General features: G+C 37.6%; 3 protein-coding genes across 6 annotated transcripts; 1 reads left to right on the forward strand and 2 right to left on the reverse strand.

Moving 5' to 3' along the window:
• Nucleotides 1-2,113: 2,113 nt before the first annotated feature.
• LOC137707501 (aspartate aminotransferase, mitochondrial) lies at nucleotides 2,114-8,287 on the forward strand. Its single transcript, XM_068446379.2, has 10 exons — nucleotides 2,114-2,499; nucleotides 3,083-3,168; nucleotides 4,557-4,763; nucleotides 4,869-4,974; nucleotides 5,142-5,246; nucleotides 5,349-5,521; nucleotides 6,175-6,334; nucleotides 7,337-7,432; nucleotides 7,686-7,780; nucleotides 7,934-8,287. Exons 1-10 carry the CDS (start codon nucleotides 2,338-2,340, stop codon nucleotides 8,004-8,006), a joined length of 1,263 nt encoding a protein of 420 aa, XP_068302480.2. The 5' UTR covers nucleotides 2,114-2,337; the 3' UTR covers nucleotides 8,007-8,287.
• Nucleotides 8,288-8,883: 596 nt separating this feature from the next.
• On the reverse strand, nucleotides 8,884-12,492 carry LOC137707500 (Pentatricopeptide repeat (PPR) superfamily protein). 3 transcript variants are annotated; one of them, XM_088689208.1, is made up of 4 exons: nucleotides 9,822-12,378; nucleotides 9,353-9,511; nucleotides 9,225-9,278; nucleotides 8,884-9,146 (listed from the first exon to the last, which is right to left on the reverse strand). In XM_088689208.1, the coding sequence occupies exon 1, from the start codon at nucleotides 12,164-12,166 to the stop codon at nucleotides 9,887-9,889; it is 2,280 nt and encodes a 759-aa protein (XP_088545334.1). In that variant the 5' UTR covers nucleotides 12,167-12,378; the 3' UTR covers nucleotides 8,884-9,146; nucleotides 9,225-9,278; nucleotides 9,353-9,511; nucleotides 9,822-9,886. The 3 variants fall into 3 exon arrangements, with proteins under 3 accessions (XP_088545334.1, XP_068302479.2, XP_088545335.1); XM_068446378.2 differs by having other exon boundaries at nucleotides 9,225-9,511; nucleotides 9,786-12,492; XM_088689209.1 differs by having other exon boundaries at nucleotides 8,884-9,139; nucleotides 9,225-9,511.
• Nucleotides 12,493-12,896: 404 nt separating this feature from the next.
• On the reverse strand, nucleotides 12,897-18,608 carry LOC137707548 (shaggy-related protein kinase eta). Of its 2 annotated transcripts, none has more exons than XM_068446439.2 (12): nucleotides 18,298-18,608; nucleotides 16,737-16,829; nucleotides 16,364-16,423; nucleotides 16,008-16,280; nucleotides 15,801-15,875; nucleotides 15,662-15,718; nucleotides 15,320-15,460; nucleotides 15,162-15,212; nucleotides 14,993-15,088; nucleotides 14,240-14,323; nucleotides 13,892-13,993; nucleotides 12,897-13,471 (listed from the first exon to the last, which is right to left on the reverse strand). In XM_068446439.2, the coding sequence occupies exons 1-12, from the start codon at nucleotides 18,418-18,420 to the stop codon at nucleotides 13,376-13,378; spliced, it is 1,251 nt and encodes a 416-aa protein (XP_068302540.2). In that variant the 5' UTR covers nucleotides 18,421-18,608; the 3' UTR covers nucleotides 12,897-13,375. The 2 variants fall into 2 exon arrangements, with proteins under 2 accessions (XP_068302540.2, XP_068302541.2); XM_068446440.2 differs by having other exon boundaries at nucleotides 18,208-18,498.
• Nucleotides 18,609-19,995: the final 1,387 nt, after the last annotated feature.

Consider the following 19,995-nt stretch of genomic DNA (forward strand, 5'->3'; position numbering starts at 1 on the left):
TGAGAGTTAATAAAAAAAGACAATTTATAATTCAATTGCTTAACAACAGTTATCCTTATACCCGACTACCAAATATTCCGAGTTCAATTCATTTCCCATGATATCGTTTATATCAAAACAAAACAAAAAAGTTTCTATGAATCAAAGTCTTAGATTACAAAATAAAATAGTAATTGAAAGCTAACATGCAAGGGTTCTTTTTTTTTTCTTCTTCTTCTTGATTATAATAATTATTGATCCCTTTGCTTATTAGATTTTTTTTTTTCTTTATTCAAAACGAAAATATGTGATTGTGTAAAACCATCTATTTCTCCTTTTCTCTACTTTTTATATTTCTCAAATAATTAGTTATTTACGGTATAAGAATCAAACTCATGAGTTTAATATTAAACTCGAGAAATGAAATCACTATTTTAAACTCAAAATTCTCAGGTAATTTCAAGAGTTTGATTCCTATAAAATTGAATCAAACTCAATTTTTCTGACCCAATGGGAGGCCTAACTATCATGATTTATGTCACATACTGGCCCGGGCCCCCAACACATCCCGGGCTCGACACCACCGTAGCACAATATTGTCCGCTTTAGGCCCTTACCATACCCTCACGGTTTTGTTTCTGGGAACTCACGCGAGAACTTTCCAGTGGGTGACCCATCTTGGGATTGCTCTCGCGGGCTACTCGCTTAACTTTAGAGTTACGATGAACTCCGAAGCCAGTGAGCTCCCAAAAGGCCTCGTGCTAGGTAGGGATGAGAATATACATATAAGGATCACTCCCTTGGACGATGTGAGATCTTACAATTTAAACTTAAGCTATCCAAAAAAAATACTTCACCAATTTAAATCAAACCGCATCAACTAGCTAGTTACTTGAAGTTTATTTTCTTTAAAATATGGAGTAGTTTGTTGAACCTGGTATATAAAGAAGGCATTTTGGGCAATGTGTTCAACCTAGGTTCACGAGGCTACCAACCTCCTTTAGCGTTATACCAAAGAGGAGTTTTATAATTGCAACCATAGAAGAGAAGGATAAAACTTAGCAAAAGCAGGAAGAAGAGAGGAAATCAAAGGATAATATGTTGAAGGGGACAACATCGAGGGAAAGATGGGATGGACTAGGGCAAGAACGCACCAAACAGAGTAAACTTCCTCTAAGTGCAGGAAACCTTATTATTGAGCGATAAGCTTTCCTTTCATTCTTCCTTAAGTTTCCTTAGGCTTTATAAAACTGCCGAAGTATTAGAAACCCTAGATTAGCCATCTTTAAACCATGCATGCAAGCACAAGCTATCTTTCATGATAAACCAGTGAACTTTTAACTTTTATGCCACGTTTCAATCAGGCAAGTTACAAGTTATTGTAATTATTCAATCATTGCTAAATCAGAATCATTAATTCATCTTGAATACTTTCTAAGACATGCTAATTTTTTCAAAGTATTGCAGGACTTGACATCGAAAATGAATCAAAGGAGTTGAGAGATTTTACCAAAGCCCAAATCCAACTCGATCATGCATGTTTTGCATCCACTATTTTGTCTTGCAATGCAAATGCAAAAGGACTCATGTCTTTAAATTCAAAATTTAAGAATACATGTTTTTGCATTTGAGATTTGAGTAAAAAAAAATCAAAATACTTAAATTCTTTTTGGACCAAAGACAAAAATATAAACTAAAAGTTTACGTATTTGCGAATTTGACTACCATAATTTTGACGGTTAAATATAATTTATGTGAGTATATGAATTTAATACTAATTTGCTTAAAAATTGTTGGTAACCATTTCGAATTGCTCTAGGTGGATGGAGCGACATGGGAAATGCTTGTGCTGACCAGTGACTGCAGAGCCAGTCAAACCCCGTAACCATTACAGCCAAAAATGGAATTGGCCATCCTGATCCAATTTATGGGATTCTTACATCTTAATCATTCATCGTTTATCGTGCGATTATAAATTATTTAATTTTTTATTTAAAATTAAACAAAAATACTATTTGACCAAAACTAATTATAATATATACGATAAACGATTAAGATATGAAATTTCCACAAAATAAATCTGAAGAAGATCATTTTCCACCAAAAATAACCAAGTAATTAGTAACTAAAAAGAGCGAGAAGAGAGATGCCAAAAGAAGCGTCAGCAAAAGCGTAACTAATGTTCTAGAAACAACGTACACAAAATTGTCACGCACATCAAGGAATCCATCTCAATTCCTATCTCTCTCCACCTATATATATCAACTGTTAATCCCTCGATCTTGTCACCTCCCATTTTAGAAACCAAAAGTCAGGCTTGCTTTGCTGCTTCGGCTTCCCGCATCCCTTCCCGTTCCGATGGCGCTTTCCCGGAAACTTGTTCAGCAGCGGAGTTCCGTATTCGGAAGCCGATCCATGTCGTGGTGGCGGAGCGTCGAGCCGGCTCCTAAGGATCCGATTCTCGGTGTCACCGAGGCTTTCCTCGCCGATCCAAGTCCCGATAAAGTCAATGTTGGAGTGGTGAGCCTCTTTCATCATTTTGAGAGAGAGAATGATTAAGCTTTTGATAAGAAAGAAATTTAAACATTAATTTGTTTGTGTGTTTATATTTTCTCTGTGAAACTCGATTAGCTCAACTGAGACCGGAATTTTCAGAAATTTTGGAAACTCGGTAGGAAACAGGGCCATGAATACAACAGTAAAAAAAATTCCGGTACTTTTTAAAATTTTCACTTTCTCAGAAGCCAAACAGGAATTAAATGAACTAAAGGAAAAGCAGAGGATAATTTATTTTGCTATTAATTGAAGGACATGCAAATCCTCACCGGGCTGGGCTGTATCTTGTGCTTGGTTGGCGGGATTTTGTTTGATCCGAATCGACGATAATTTGAATCTCAATATTTCTGCAGTAATATTTAAGATGATTTATCTCTTTTTTTTTTTTTTTCCTTTTTTTTTAATGTTTTATTTATTTTGTAATATGTTCGTCAGTCAACAGCTAACACAGTGATGCTGATTTATCTCTGAGCTATGTTGTTTGTTCATCGCGTTTAATAATTTTTTTCATATTTATTTTCTAATTATTTTGTTTAATTAATTAAAGGGTGCGTATCGAGATGATAATGGAAAGCCAGTTGTTCTGGAATGCGTTAGAGAAGCCGAGCGGAGGATTGCCGGAAACTTAAACATGTGAGTAGCAACTAATTTAGCTACATTCATCATTTTCAAAAACTAAAAGTTTGATCCAAGAAGGATACCAAATAGATTGATCCGTCACTTCCCCATTTTTATGCATTTTTAGTATTTTTATATTTATAATTAGAGCTGTGAAATTATTCGATACGTGTTGTGTTTCACAACTTGCCAATGTTTCAGTGGTCCCTTTAAGTTCACCTTTACATTGCCCCACTCAGGCACAAACACATTTGATTCTTTTGTCACATTGCTCACATAGTGTGCTTCCTTTTCACCATTTGGATTTAGATTCTTAACTTTATTATTCACTGACTCGAATCTCTATCATCCAAGTAATATATGCTTCTGCTTTTTCTGTTTATTTAATTTGGGGAGTACTTGGAGCTAACGGGAGACTTGGTGCAAAACCAAGCGCAGTGGCGTTCTAGGATTCATGCAGCTGACCTGCTTAGTGGGATAAGGCTTTCTTGTTGTTGTTGTATTTTATTTGGGGAGTGCTGGAGCTTTATAGAATTGGATGTTTGATGTACTGAAAAACTGGACTAAAAATTGGCAACTTTAGAAGATAATCATGTAAAGTCAGTCCATGCTTGGACGTGTTTTCTTGATAACCAGGTTGTGGTGAACGAAATTTTTGCCTGTATATTGTATCGTGACTTTGTTATTTGAGTTTCGTAATGTTGTGTCTGGTATTCAATAATTGGATTTGGATTGAGATTTCATTTCTCTCACAGCTACATTATTGGATGATTAAAGCATGGGTACTACCACCCTATTTAGCCGAGAGTTGTAGCCACTACCTTACCGAGCTGTTTTCACTTTACCAAAGTATGGGGTGTAATAGTTCTTAGACCTTACTAACCCATCATAGCTGTCATCTGTTATGGGTCTTCAGTATGGTGCAGCTCTAGTTGCTGACCCTCAATCTTTCTTCATGTATATATCTTCTTGTAATTGTACATCTCAAGATTAGTATACAATTTCCTTATCAAAATCTACACAAGAAAGGGTTTATATAGGATGTGAAATGTAGGAGAAGTCTGTTAGCAGCAGTAGCAAAGGAACATGTAATCCTTTTACAATTATGAATAGAGGGAAGATAAGTAGGTAGAATAGAGTTATTCAATCTACTGTTCGTAGACACCCTAAACTGCTCCTCTCCTTATAATTCAAAAAGCACTTGTGCCAGATAAGTTACTGTGGGAACTTTTGCGCAAAGTAGAAAGTAAGGACTGGAATCTCGCAAATACATGCATCTTTTACATATTACAATAGGAACTAAAGACTAAACACTTTCCATTGTTATTATGCAAGTTCACTTATCTTCTTAACTTCTCCTTATACTAAGGTATAGTGATTTACGATTGGTTTGTTCTCAACAGGGAGTATCTTCCTATGGGGGGAAGTGTGAAGAAGGTGGAAGAAACATTGAAGCTAGCATATGGGGAGAATTCGGAGCACATCAAAGATAAAAGGATAGCAGCAGTGCAAGCTCTCTCTGGAACGGGTGCATGCCGTCTTTTTGCAGACTTTCAAAAGCGTTTTCGTCCCGAGTCTCAAATCTATATACCAGTGCCAACATGGGTCAAGTGAGCATTGTTTAGAACTTCTTTTATTGCTTAAAAATTTCCCACTCCTCTCCATTAACTATTAGCATTTTCTGATGCGGCGCTTCTTAAATGAAATATCAACAGCCATCATAACATCTGGAGAGATGCTCACGTCCCCCAAAAGACATTCCATTACTATCATCCAGAAACGAAGGGGTTGGACTTTGCAGGACTGGTCGATGACATAAAGGTAGAAAGAAACATATCTTACTTTTACATTATTCCACCTATGTTGTTCTAAAAATTCTGCTGCTTTAATCCTTCCTGGTAAATATAATTTGCATGTACTTTTTACCCTATATGTATATTCTCTTCATTGACACCCTGTTCCTTCCTCTGCGACGGGGTATTGTACAGAATGCTCCAAACGGCTCATTCTTTCTACTTCATGCCTGTGCTCACAATCCCACTGGAGTGGATCCTTCAGAGGAACAGTGGAAAGAGATTTCAAAACTGATCAAGGTAAATTTCTCAGAATATTTTCTTTAAAAGTTTTTTCTTCTTCTACCTCTAATAACCTTCTGCTTCTCCCTTTGCTTATTTTGATTTTTGTGGTTGATTCAGGAAAAGGGACATTTCCCCTTCTTCGACATGGCATATCAAGGCTTTGCTAGCGGTGACCCAGAGAGAGACGCAAAAGCCATCAGGATTTTCCTTGAGGATGGTCATCTAATTGGAATTGCTCAATCATATGCCAAAAACATGGGACTCTATGGCCAGAGAGTAGGATGTCTTAGGTAATTGTCTATTTCTAAATACTGTCTATTTAATTTGGTACTTTTAATCCTACTGCCTAGTGGCTGTTACTGCAATCTTAATGAAAATAGCAGCTGCTTGTTTCTTTTGTTCCATCTGTTCTCTGTATAATCCAAGACAAGACTGAATATTAACTATGTGATCAATTAGCAAATTGTGTATAGGATGACATAGAAGTAGGACATATTCTTTATGTTTAGTACTGTGTACAACCTTTACATTTGATGCTTAAATTGATTATAGTCAATTTCCGTTGTATTTCAATCAAAACTCGATGATTAATCTCATACATCACTTTGCTTAATATGACACTGGTTTCATCAAAATCTCTGTCCATACCTTTAACATTGTGAAGGAAACATAGGTTATATATGATAAACGAGCATTCTTCATATCGCAAGTAGTTTGAACTTTACTCATGGACAATGTGAATTTTTATTTTCTCCTTTAAATGACAGTGACTAGTCTTGTGGAGTAGCATTTGTAGGATTATGGCCATATTTTCTAATGCACTTTAGGTACCTAGTGTACGCATGGCTTATATGTCCACTCTACTTATAAGTTATGGAAGTATACTAAGAAAGCAGGGGGTCTTTCGGTACATCTTTTATGCTGATGTTCTTTATGTTTGCAGCATGCTTTGTGAGGATGAAAAACAAGCCGTGGCAGTAAAAAGCCAGTTGCAGATGCTTGCCAGGCCCATGTATAGTAACCCACCTGTTCATGGAGCGCTTATAGTTTCAACTATCCTTGGTGATCAAGAATTGAAAACTTTATGGCTGAAGGAAGTTAAGGTAAGTAACTGTTCCTATACTTCTAAGTTATCGTTAGAATTTCTCATTAAGTCTCATTTTAGAGTAGGATAGACGTATTTTCAACTCTTTACCATAAAGGAGATGCCAATATGTGATCAAACCAACTACCAAGTAGGAGCCGATATCCAAGTATAAAGTAATTAAAAGTGACTTTGGATCTATGTTTATCGTACATATGTACATCTTTAATGAAATACTTTTGATACTGCATGAAAAGCTTTGTTTCAAAGCTAACATTGAACATGAAATATACGTTAAAGAGTGAGGTCTGTAAGTTGATTAGTGTATTCTCTAGTTCTGTATAACATGCTACCAGAAGTACCAGTATGTTTATCATGAAATTGACATCCAGCGCCTCCTATATGTTACATTGTTTCTGTTAAGTTCAAAAGTCTCTTCAGGTCATTAGTTTAAAAATAAGTACTAGCTGAAATATGGAGAATTGAATGGTGGACTGTAGAACTTCTTTAAAAACTTGATCATCATGTATAGGCTTCTTGTGTTTACCATTTCTGTGATGAACTTCATTCTTTAAGGTGATATGCTATAACTAACTTATGCTTTTAGCTGGAAAAGTAGAAGTAAAGTGAATAGAGTACACACCTGGGGACAAACTTTTTTATATTTATGAAGTACGTCCGACACGTTTGTTTTAGTGTTTCAACGTCCAATGACGGATGTTGGCTGGTTTTGCACCTCATATAAGAAATTTTGTTATGCTCACAGATGTTTTCCATTTATCCTCTGAGACTACATAAATAGTGTGATTCTACCCTAAAAATTCGTTCTATTATATTCTTTTTCCTTGGAACTGGGGAATTTGAGGATAAACTTGTATTTCATACAAGTGTTTTGTCGTAACGTATTTTAAATTCAGTCGCTTTTATCCTCAAATCAAATATGTAACCAATGGTGGCATGCTATGCTGTATCTTTTTTTCTTTTATCTTCTGATTTTTATCTCCTTCATTCTTCTCTATAGGGCATGGCAGATCGCATCATTGGAATGAGAACTGCTCTACGAGAAAATCTTGAGAAACTAGGGTCACCCTTATCGTGGGAGCACATAACAAATCAGGTGTGTATATTCTGTCTAATCATCGTATTTTTGTTGTTTGATTATGGTCGTCAAACAAACATTACCAAATTTTAGGGCGCTGGTCTAACGTAAAAGAACACTTTTCCTTTTTGTTGGTAATTTCTGTGTAAATGTATTTATAATTAGGGGTCCCTTGTCTGTGGTACATATAATCTGTGTTGCTCGGTCTCTTTGGGTCTTCAGCTTGTTTTCTAGTTATGTTATTTACGATCTTGCTGGTTTTTGCAAACAGATAGGTATGTTTTGCTACAGCGGGATGACACCTGAACAGGTTGATCGCTTGACAAATGAATTTCATATCTATATGACTCGCAATGGTCGTATAAGGTACCCTCTCTCTCTGTCCCTCCCTCCCTCTCTCTCTCTCTCTCTCTCTCTCTCTCTCTCTCTCTCACACACACACACACACACTCACGCAGACACACAAACACAAGCAGTGCTGTTGGATATTTCTCACGTATGATATTCATGTGCATGCAGCATGGCCGGTGTTACAACGGGCAATGTTGGATATCTAGCAAATGCTATACATGAAGTCACAAAATCAACATAGAGAATTCAATCGTAGGTTGGTCAGTCCCCAAGGGACCTTAGGAACTGTATCAGACATTGATTTGCTTGTCATCCTCATCTTCTTATGATAGAAAAGGAAGGATCAATAAACAACAACCGCCATTGGTGAGCTCTTTTCAGTCTCGTTCCCCATTTTTTGATTCTGAAAGGGCGAGCTGTTCTCTCTACAAGTAGTCCTAAAAGAAGAGTGACATTTATCCCGATAATTTGTAGTAAAATACTATGGGTTTTGCCTTCAGCAATAAAATTAGTTTTGAAGTATTTTGTTGCGTCAAATCATCATAAACTACAACCAGTGGTGGGTAATAATTTCTGCAATGAAATTGTGGTTGCATATAATTTCTACCATTGTTCTCTTGGCCTCTACGGTCCGAAGGAAATTGTGCTCATCCACAGTGTCATTTAACTTCTGTCGTACTTTCTCTCACTGTTGGATTAATATTAAACAATAGGTCATCACAATTTCTTGGACCATGAGATTTAGGAGATTGAGACTCTAATTTCTACCGAGGAAATATACATTTGAGATTAAAACTTGAAAGCGGATCAAATGGTAGGGCTTTTTTTTTTTTTTTTTTTTCCCCCTTAAAATGGGACTAACCGGTGGCTTTGCCACGTTAGTCCTCTTTTTCGGGGGTCAAAAGTCACATAGAGGCATTTCAGCCTTCCATGACCATCATCGTGTGGTTGACCAGTGTAAAAAAATTAAACTGATGACGTGCTGTGTAAAATATAGGCATGGAATTCGTCCACAACTACTAGATCACCCCATGGTGATTAAATGGCGGGGCTTGTTGGCTGCTGCCATAGAAACATGGCTCGTATACCTTCCCTTTCAGCAACATTGGAATATCGAGTAGGGACAGTTAACACGCTACGATTTCAAGTTAACATTGCCAAAGAAAAATGATCTCTATATGTTCGGAATACAAGGTGCAACAGTGACTTTTGGTTGCAGAATACACAAATCATGGTCTGATGTAGCAGATCCACGTGTTATAATACAAGTGAACAATGAGGTTATATTTGAGGTACTATTACAAATAAATGAAACTTATAACATGGGTTCGGGTTCATGCATCGAATTTCTTCTCTAGTTGGATTGCCAAGAACCTGCATTCTGCAAGAAGACACCTAAACCGTAAATTTACGCTTTTTACATGATCCACTTGATTCAACAGAGAAAGTGAGGCTTCACCTTCATATTCCGTATAAGGTGGTCCACTGCATGATTCCCTCCCGGAAGCAATGGCTGTAGAAGAGTTTGAATTTCTTCAATTCAAAATGGGAATAAAAGTTAACTTAAGCCAAGACTAAGAATATTACTGCCAAATGAGCCGATAATCTGGCACAGGAGCTCAGCAAGGACACAACCGTCTGACCAGATATTGACGGACGTTGCATATATTCTGTTGCACCAAAGATGAGACCAGGAGCCCGATAATAATGCGAACACATGTATGTTATCTTTTCATCCCCCTTGACCTGATTAGAAAGAAAATCACTAGAATCATACAAGGAAACTGATTTTCTTAGCAACGTAGCAACTGCATTAGCACGATTTTCTTCGTAGCAATATGTTGTTGAAGTCGTGCATTATTTTTCATCAAACCAGAAGGAATGGATTATGGTTTTATCAGGAAGTAAACATTCAACGGTCGTGAAAGAAACTGCAGCTGGTCATTCTGCTACCAAAGTTCTAAATAAACAGTGTAATGACATAGCCGAATAAAAAAGTATGACGAAAGGACGAATGTACCGGAACTTTTGCACTTCCGGGGTCACGAAGCTTAACCTGGTGGGTGAAGGGATCAACTGCCTCAGATATGAATCCTCTTCCCATCAAGCTTTCACTCCCGGCTACCAGTAATCGCCACAAGAGCATTCACCGTTCCTAAAATGATGAAACCTCTTCCCATCTCTCACAATTATTTCTCTCCCTACCACTCTTGATATAAACTTGAACGCATTATGGCAATCCCCACAAATCCTAAGATTCTTAAATACTCTGATTGTGTGTCCAGGAGGAAGCTTCATGAGCCCAAATGCAACCGCAAGCTTCTCACTGTGAGTGGAAATGGCATACTCCTTATGCTCGGACTCCATATCATGCAACACATAATTTGTGTCCGGTACATATCCTAATTTCCTCATTTCAAGTCCTAGTTGCTCCAGATACTTGTACACTGCTTGCACCTCAGGGTGCTTTGTGTCATCAACCAAGAAGACGTGGACCATGTTTTCAACGTCAATCCAACTACAACCAGGCTCTTTCTTAACCCCTCGATCTCTCATTAGTTTCCGTACCTTAGCCACATCATCCCAATAGCCTGCGGTGGCATACAAGTTTGACAACAGTACGTAGGTTCCGTCATGCTGTGGCACCAACTCCAAGAGTCGTTCTGCAGCTTGAATTCCTAAATCCAGATTCCCATGAGTCTTGCAACCAGCAAGAAGAGCCTCCCATATCAGCGCACCTGGCTCAAAAGGCATTGATTCAATCAAGTCCTTGGCTTCTGTGAACTCCCCGCACCGACACAACAGATCAATCATGCGAGCATAATGTTCTTCATCAGGGCTAATACCATAAGAATCACGCATTGAACTAAAATAATGGCGCCCTTCTTTGACTAAACCAGCATGACTACAAGCTGAGAGAATGATGAGGAAAGTTACTCTATCTGGTAGCATATCCTCCTTCAACATTCGCTCAAAAAGTCCTACCGCTTGGACACCATATCCATGCTGTGCGAGAGCTGCAATCATAGCATTCCAAGACACTGAATCAATATAAGACATCGTGAGGAACAAAGTGTTTGCATCCTCAACAACTCCGCATCTGCCATACATCGTGATAAGTGCATTTGCAGCTGAAAGGCTTGAATCATGCCCCAACCTAATCAGTTGAGCGTGGAGCTGGCGTCCATGCTTCAATGCTCCCAGCGCAGCACAAGAAGTAATGGCTCCAGCAAATGCATAATCACATGGTTCACAACCCTCTAATCTCATTTGGTTGAATAGCTTCATAGCCTCTTCTCCAAATCCGTTTTGAGCTAAACCAGATATTATCACAGTCCATGTTAGAATGCTCCTCTCTGGCATTTCCTCGAAAAAATATTTTGCTTCCTGAATGCGCCCTGCATTTACATACCCTGACAGTAATGCATTCCAAGAAACAAGATCTCTAACAGGCATATTATTAAAAATATATCGTGCTTCATCAAGTTTACGGCATTTATAATATAGTGTAATCAATGCATTGTTAACAGATAATGAAAAATCCAGAGTGGGCTTTGCTTCGGTTCTTAGTATGTAAGCATGCACCTGCTTCCCCAACTGAAATAATCCAATATTAGCACAAGCACTGATAACACTTGTGTATGTAAACTCATCCTGACGAATCCCCAGTAAACGCATTTTCCTAAACAACAACAATGCTTCTTGGAAAGAATCATGACGCACATAACCCGAAATCATGGCATTCCATGCAACTTCCAACTTTTCATCCATCCCGTCCAGCAACTCACGAGCTGCATCAAGGTCTTCATTCCTTACATACCCGGTAATCATTGTCGTCCACGACAGTTCATCTCTCTTAGGCATCTCATCGAACAATTTCCTAGCTTCCCTCATCAACGATGACGATGATACCAATGGCGAGGAAGCACATTTAACATAAACAGATAATAGCGCATTCCACACCGAAGTGGCAAACGCCGTTCCAGACTTAACTATTCCACAATGCAGTTGCTTGCACTGCTTCTCGTCATCCACTATCTGCGCCGAAGCACTAAGAACACACGTGAAGGTGAAATCGTCAGGCCTAATATCCCCTCGCCTCATGTCGCAAAACAGTCTAACAGCGGCATAGCCATCGTTGTTATGGGAATAGCCAGTGATCATGGCATTGTAAGAAACAGTGTCTCGCATGCTCAAAGGGGTTTCATCGAATATTTTACGGGCCAGCATCAGATTTCCAATGACAGAGTATGCCTTAACCAAGGTGGTTCGAGCAACAATGTCTGGTTTGGGAATTTTATCAAACAGTTGGCGGGCGTACCTAATATTTGAAGATTTGCAGTAAATATCAATCAAACGGTTAAGAATATGGCCACGTGGACTGAACCCAGAAGCGATCATGTGGGCGTGGATGGTTCGAGCCAAAGAGTGAGAGGTGGGGCTTTGGGGGCAGCATAGCTGCAGCTGAGCTGCGTAACGGTTAGCCACTGTAAACTAAGTGAAGCGGTTGAAAGGGAAGCAGTGCAAAAAAAGCGCCTATTTTTGCAGGCTGCTAGGTAATTCGAAGTGGGATCCGAATCTCCTTTTTCTTGGTTTTCTTACCAGTAATGCTGCGGGTCGGGTCAACTTGGATCCAAACCAGTTTTGTTTTTAACTCATGTTTTAGGGATAGACTTGGCAAACGGGTGTTTTTCTGTCTGGTCGTGTGGGACACAATTCCCTTCCTCAACAAGTTGAGACGAGTCGGGATTCTTTCAGGATTTTTGTGTTTGGAGTTCATAGATCTAGAGATCTGAACCGTTAAAGAGAGATAATAAAAAGAACCGAACCTTCATCCTAACTTTATCATGTAATAAACCCTTTTTTTGGTCATTTTTTTTTGGAAGGTTGACCCTTAAAAGAGTACTTAAAATACAGACGGTTCAAATCATAAAATCGTTGAACATTACGTTTACATTCTCATTAGGTTCAAATCATTGAATTTTTGCTCGCCTATTGACTTTTATTTTGGATACACTACATACATTGAGAGGCAAATTTGTTATTTGGTTTTACCTCAAGTTAGAAATAAGATCAATGTTCTTGGACTAATATTACGTCCTCAAGGAAAAATAACTGAGTAGAAAAATACTAAGCAAGAATATTCAGCTACATTAGAAATTATCCGGAAAGTGCAACATTGAAACAGACAGTGATCAACAATAGCAAGGATAAAATGTACGATGATACTGCAAACATACGGTGGAAATAACATACGATGATCAAAAGTAAAAGACACGCCGCTACTATTACGCCCCTCGGGCTCCTGCTGGACTTTTTACACCCCCTACTAGCTAGATTTGAACAGCGATACCTTGTGCATTTGGCTTTCTGGAATCCTTAACACTCAAAAATGATGTACAGACGGGGGAAGACAGCTAAAATGACGGTAGATAGGGCCAACAATTTCCAGGCTAAGCCGGAAAGCCAGTATATGTATACATCTTCGGGAGGCGAGAACAGCAGGTTAGGCCAAAATGCTCAGTTATATATAGACCACAAAGAGGCCCTCTTTGGCTTCACATCCATCCACTAGTACAAAAGATAATTCCTTGTTTCATCACTTTATATTTAAGTACCGACTGGGTGTGGGAATCCAAGTCCGGCCTGCTGCCGCACATGCTCTGGTATGAGCCTTTTGATCAGTTCTGGTGACACTCCGTTTAACTGCAACTCAATTTTGGAGCCGGTGGGAGGAATGAATCAATCAACACTTGCAGGAGTGTAAAATGTGAAAATATGATTGCTAAGAAAGACGGAAAATTTTCATTTGAACTTGTGGATGGTAATGAAAAGACAAGACAAGACATATATATATATATATTATATTTATGTATGTGTCAAAGTATGTTCATAGAGTTGGTGCCTTACGAATTTACAACCACTTAGATGTCCCCTACTCTAATTCTTTCAGATTATGCATCCCATCTAAACCTAGGGAAATGGTTGCCACTTGACCTTCACGTTACTAAAATTCAAAGAAATTCAACACGTTCAAGTGTTGAAAGGCCCAGAATATTTTCAACAAGCAATAAATATTTTCAATATGTCATTAACAGGTAGAAAGTAAATGAATATGGGACTCACTTCTTGTTTGAAGTTGAAAAGTGGCGGCAACGGGCGACCATTTGGTAGGCGAGCATTGGGCTCACGAAGATCGTCAAAGAAAGGATGCGTGCATGCCTCGAGCTGTAATTGGACAATCAGTGAGAATTCAGACATTAGAACATGTAATGGAGTCAAACAACTCAAAATCAACTAATTAATTTTTCAAATGCAACAGCTGAGTGCAAAAGCTGCAACTCAGCACAAAAATGGAAGATGCCATATAGAGGGAACTCTCTCAAATCTTTATTCAAAACCACATCAATGTGAAGGCATGATGTCTTGGTTTTGAAAACAGTAGAACTCCATGCGAATAGAAGGCCAACTCACCGCAGTGCAGCGTAGACTCGGTGAATATTGAAGTAGTCGTGAAGCAAGGTCAATTGCTTCTGGCGGCATTCTCTTGTGGAAAACCTGAATAGAGGAGCATTGTCACATATGCAAACTTTAGTATGGATGCAAAAAGAAAATAATCCCACAGATAACAGTAATTAAATCCCTACAATCATAGCATAATAATTAATAATTGTATTAGTCAGCAGACTCAGCACTATGGACAACACAAGGATAAAAGGAAAGAACCACATAAACAAAATTTTACTTGAGGAAATTACACTTTGTGGAGCAGTAGTTCACAGCAACAGAGATGAAACTAAAAACTCTAAATTGCTACCATACCACGTACCCAAGAAATAAACAACTATAAGAATAAAACATAACGAAACAAAAGCTCCTTGAATTCCATCACAACTGAAGCCCAAAGAGAGGAAGAGTAACAAATTTTTTCTCATGGTTACTCCATACCCATTCCTTCATAAATTTCAAGATTCTTCTATTTTGTTCCCGCAAAACCAACCAAAGTCCAGCTAACACCATACTCCCAAAACCAATTTAGCTTACTTAACCCTCCCAGTCACCTTATGCTACCAGACAATAATGGCTAACTCAAATTTTGAACAAAAGATTTCACCATGTCCAGAACTTAGATACATGTATATATATGTCTTCACAGCGTTCTAGCATTTTCCTCTACAAGCATTGCCTTAACAATCAACTTATTCGAAGGGTTATCTAAATTCATACCTTATGCCAAGGATGAGCTTTGATCTGAGGGAACCTAAAATCTGTGTAATTCGGATTCATGCATCGAATCTCTTCTCTAGTTGGAGTGCCAAGAACCTGCAAGAAGACACAAATAGTAAGCACACACACTTGCGTGATTTATTTAATTCAACAGATTTAACGGCATGACCTTGATAATCTCCACAAGTTGGTCCACTGCATTCTCTCCTGGAAATAGTGGCTGTAGAATAGTTTGAATTTTTTTTATAAGTCCAAAGTACAAACAGTTTAACCCAAAAGTTAAATTAGGCCAAGAATAAGAACTTTATTCCCAAAGAAATAGATAACCTGGCCTAGAAGGAGCTCAGCAAGAACACAACCAGCTGACCAGATGTCAATGGATGATGTATATTCTGTCGCACCAAAGATGAGTTCAGGAGCCCGATAGTAACGAGAACATATGTATGATATGTTTGCTTCCCCCTTGACCTGATTACAACCAAAATCATTAAAATATAAGTTATACAAGGAAACTGGGCTTTTTTTTTTTTTTTTTTTTTTTTTTTTTTTTTTTGCAACTTCCCAACTGCATTAACATGAAGCCTCTGGATAGATAGATGACTGATGTATGGCCAGTCTAATATTCAGACGAGCAGAACCATGTGGAAAATAATGTGGAGGACACCGTACCAGAACTTTTGCACTTCCAAAGTCACAAAGCTTAACTTGGTGCGTGAGGGGATCAACCTGCCGAATGTACATGAAAATAGAATAAGTACTTTAATTCATAATGGAGAATGAAAATAAAAAATAAACAAAGAGCACGCACCAAAAGATTTTGAGGCTTCACATCTCTATGGCATACCCCAGGAACAGCATGGATATAAGCCAGGCCCCTAAAAATCTGAAAAGGATTTTTTCCATTTATTACAAGGGCATAAGTCAATACAAATGATTATCAACAAAACAAAAAAAAAAAAAGAAAAAAAAGGAAGTTAACAAGGAAAAACACATCATAACAAACAATGAGTCATACTTGATATGTATAAAGTTTCACATAGAGGAGTGGCATCCTTTGGTTCATACTACTGTAGTGCTTCAGAACTCTGTACATAGTCTCGGGTACATACTCCATAACCAAATTCAGGAAAAGCTCATCTTTAGTCGTTGTAGAGAAGAAACAATGCTTCAACAAAACAACATTTGGATGATCCATCAAGCGCATCAACTGCAACTCACGATTTTTATACCTCCTGTCCTGTAAGACCTTCTTTATGGCCACCGTTTCTCCAGTTTCAATACATTTAGCCTGAATTAAAAGAATATCATCAGAGACTTAAATAATGAATAGAATGTGAGAGCGCTTAGCTGTCATTAGAGTAAAATATATACCTGAAAAACAATTCCAAATGATCCAGTACCTACAACACGTTCTGCCATATAACTGATCGTCTGTAATCAAGAACAAAAGGTACACTTAAGAATACAAAAATAAATGGAAACTGAATAATTCTTCAGAAATTATAGTGTTCACATAGAGTAGAACCTCTTTCTGATGAACATGAAATAAAAAATTGACCAAAAACAGTGTTCATATAGAATTTATCCTCTCTCGTGTCATGTAATCCTTGATTATGAATGAGAAAACTGCACAGCTTTTTGTGCTATAAAAGGAATTAAATGGGACGAAGAAAGGTTTGATCACAGTTTTAGCCATCAAATGGACCAAAAGGGGTAAAGGATGGAAGACGGAACCAGTACTAACCCGCTTGGGTTCACCATTTTTACCACCTATTGTTGTTGAAATAATGTGCCCAGTGACTGCATCATTTCCCTCCATAACAGGAGCTGACATTTCCTGCAATTTACAGAAACACAAAAGTTCAAACACAAGCACAAACTTCAGGCTTGCTTTGAAAAAATATGACTGGCAGGCTGGTGCTTGCTAAGGATTCACCCTGCCTAAATGCAACTGAAACCAGTAGGCCCCTTACGGGTGATACCCCAAAATAGCCCTAAAAGAATCCAAATGAACACGTCAACAATGTCTTTTTGTCTTCATACCAATTCTAACATTTATCACTCTTTGGTCATCACTTTAGGTAACTTCTAATGGCTAGTAAGTGCCTTATGTGTATACCATATTGTTTTGTATGATTGAATATGTGATGCAGTACATTATGTGTATGGTGAAGTTACGAAAGCATGCACCCCCCTCTATATTATAACAGTAGTAAGAATTTGGAAAAAAAAGTTATGCTTGGAAACCTATGTACTACACAAAGTGAGAAATTAAAGTACACTTAACAACCGTCTTAAGCAACCGAATGTTGAATGCATTGATGATAACAGAAGTTAATACATTCAAGTTTAAAAGAGACTCAACAAACCAACATAACTGCCGCAAACGTATGGATATTCAGAACAAAATTTAGGAAAGGGGAAAGCACAAAGATCTCAAGACATATTTAAACTAAAAGCAAAACAAGGTGACCCTAGTTTACAAGAAAGCATCACATGCTACAAAACTTGCATGCTGAAGAATCAAAGAACATCAACTTCCTGAAGCAAACTAGAATACTCTGAAGAACAATCCACCTCGAGGAAAGAAAAAGAAGAAAAAGTTGGCAAAAATTACAACATTGTTAAAAACCCAAATGAAAACCAGATTAACAACAGCCTCCAAAGACCATCAGATGAGTGCCAAAACAAGCATTCGATCACAAGAAACCGAGTCGGAAAGCAAAAGTGCAACGGCGTCAAACTTAAAATATGAATTTGCACAAAAGGAAACAATTCAAAAACAACAAACCCCAATTGCTCAAATTGGCTGCTGAGTGGGAAAGTTCGAGCAATCAGAACTTCTAAATTCAGCTCCACTAAGCTTTAATTTCCATATTAAGTAACTTAATAAGCTTTTAAACCCAATTATAATTTAACCCAATCCCACATTTTCTATAATTTTTTCTCCTAATTGTCCTAAAGCAGCTCCACCTCATTCACGAAAACATAATTTACAAAAAATTATTGTAACTACAGAAATAATAGAAGAAATACCAAAATTAAACAAATTTTTTTTTAAAAAAAAAAAAAAAAGCACAAAATCTGGCCGGAGAGAAGCTCCGGCGAGGTGGGTAAGACCTCAAAAGACGCAGAAAGTTGCGGATCGACTACAATTAGTGACGACAGTGAAGAGTTGAGGTGGATCAAGGGCGATCTGAGCACCAAAAGCCTACCTTTACACAGATGAAGCAAACCTCTAGAGGAGCAGAGCTCAAAGAGGTGGCTGAGAAATGTGCGACCAAGAGTGAGGAGAGAGAGAGTACCTTGTCGGAGTCCATTTGGGGGGCTCGGCGAGTCACGTGGTTCAGTGGCTCACTGTTGTCTGGCTGTCGCTGTGGATGTGCCTCTGCTTGTTGATGCTTCGGCCCCAAACCCACAGAGGCCATGTGATGTGAGATTGCGAGTCTCTCTCACACACACCCCCTTCTCTCTCTTCACTCTCTTACTCTCTTTTACTGTTACAAAAGGGAGAAAGTCTCATCTTTCCTAACGTGTCGTTATTTTGGTATACATCAGAAATGAAACATTTTCTTTTCTCCATCGATACGAAGATTATTTCTAGAAAAATTCATTTGATTTGAAAATTTGAATGCGGTATGATTATTTATGAATCATAAAATTAAAAGCTTTTCGTGATAAGGCTACTTATTAATGTGATCGTCAATTAGTTCAAGTATATGAATGTCTAAGCAGTTTTTAAATCAAATTTTTTTATTTTTGACAAAATGGAATAAATTTTTTATTTTTTTATTTTTTTTTATGAATAAATTCTTTTAGAGACGATGTTTATGTAAGGATAAAATGAAGGCTTAGTCTACAATACGTTTAATAGAAAAATATATCAGTATCGTTTAATTTGAACGTTAATACTTTAATGTAATAACGTTGAAGTATAACTTTCTACCTTAACAATGTGATCTAGCATCTACATTGTAAAAGGCAACTTTGTTGTAGTAATACTGTCATTCTGTGTAATTAATTATAACGTTGTGATAGTTCTGTAACTAGTGTAAGTTTAAATGATTATAGTGTAACCTCACCTCAGATGTTGAATGTTAGCGTTATGTTGTAACACCATTATGATGTAGTGTAATTTTATGATGTTTCTTATTAATAGCATACGTCTATGTCATAATCGGAACTCAATGGTGTAATCATAAATGTTGTTATTGTAATTCAATCACATCTAAGTATAAAAATCTACCATTACACTGTAATAGAAAGTCTTTTTTTTTGTTTTTTTTATTTATTTAAAGGGAGACAATTGGTGGCAAGTTACGGTTATCCACCTCTTATGAGGATTGGGAAGACTCACAGTCTTCAATGTAAGTACTAACCTTGTTATAGTAATAACAACGTTATTATGTGCTATTAATTATAACCTTGTAGTATTAACTCTCAAATTAAATGATATCAATACCAATTTCTTACTAAAGGTACCATAGAATTGTTAGGGTCTTTTTCGTTCGAAGACCTTTGTTGGGCTTGTGTTTGAAATTGGTGGACGAGCCTTCGTTTTCCCCATTTCTAAGTTAGCCAGAACTAGGCACAAAACATCCTGAAGAGAAGTGAGTCCCAATGAATACTTTGTTGTTCTTCCAACAGCTCCCAAGCGTTTGGTTTGTTGTTACATTGAAATGCTTTCGGAGTTAATGAAATATTTCCGGTGGCTCTTATAGTACTTCCAGCAGCTATTTAGGAATTTTACAATGTATTTGCTTCTTTTAGGTTTTCTAGTCAAGTCCAATTTCCCTCTTTAATTTACCTTGAAAAAACATCGAGCTAAAGCTAATCCCAACCCAATCCTTGAGCTTGAATCTTCTCTCCAAAAAATATATTGCAAAACTATACACAACTTCTCTTCTAAATTTTGCATCAGTTTTTTCCAACCCTTCTACATTACACTCTGGCAATATGTCTGCCCAACCTCTTTGTGCAAATCCAATCTTCCATTCTCAAAT

The sequence above is a fragment of the Pyrus communis genome, chromosome 17 (genome assembly GCF_041283825.1).
Source record: "Pyrus communis isolate YQ-2024b chromosome 17, ASM4128382v1, whole genome shotgun sequence".
Classification (NCBI taxonomy): Eukaryota; Viridiplantae; Streptophyta; class Magnoliopsida; order Rosales; family Rosaceae; genus Pyrus; species Pyrus communis.

What these genes read in the sequence shown, in the direction of transcription:
- LOC137707501 (XM_068446379.2), top strand. Translation starts at nt 2,338, where the DNA reads ATGGCGCTTTCCCGGAAACTTGTTCAGCAGCGGAGTTCCGTATTCGGA. An exon ending in TATGGCTGAAGGAAGTTAAG is followed by an intron (nt 6,335 to 7,336) that starts GTAAGTAACTGT and finishes TCTTCTCTATAG; the next exon opens with GGCATGGCAGATCGCATCAT. An exon ending in ACTCGCAATGGTCGTATAAG is followed by an intron (nt 7,781 to 7,933) that starts GTACCCTCTCTC and finishes ATGTGCATGCAG; the next exon opens with CATGGCCGGTGTTACAACGG.
- LOC137707500 (XM_068446378.2), bottom strand. Translation starts at nt 12,166, where the DNA reads ATGATCGCTTCTGGGTTCAGTCCACGTGGCCATATTCTTAACCGTTTG.
- LOC137707548 (XM_068446440.2), bottom strand. Translation starts at nt 18,420, where the DNA reads ATGGCCTCTGTGGGTTTGGGGCCGAAGCATCAACAAGCAGAGGCACAT. An exon ending in CTGAGCTCCTTCTAGGCCAG is followed by an intron (nt 15,213 to 15,319) that starts GTTATCTATTTC and finishes ACTATTCTACAG; the next exon opens with CCACTATTTCCAGGAGAGAA. An exon ending in TTTTCAACTTCAAACAAGAA is followed by an intron (nt 13,472 to 13,891) that starts GTGAGTCCCATA and finishes ATTGAGTTGCAG; the next exon opens with TTAAACGGAGTGTCACCAGA.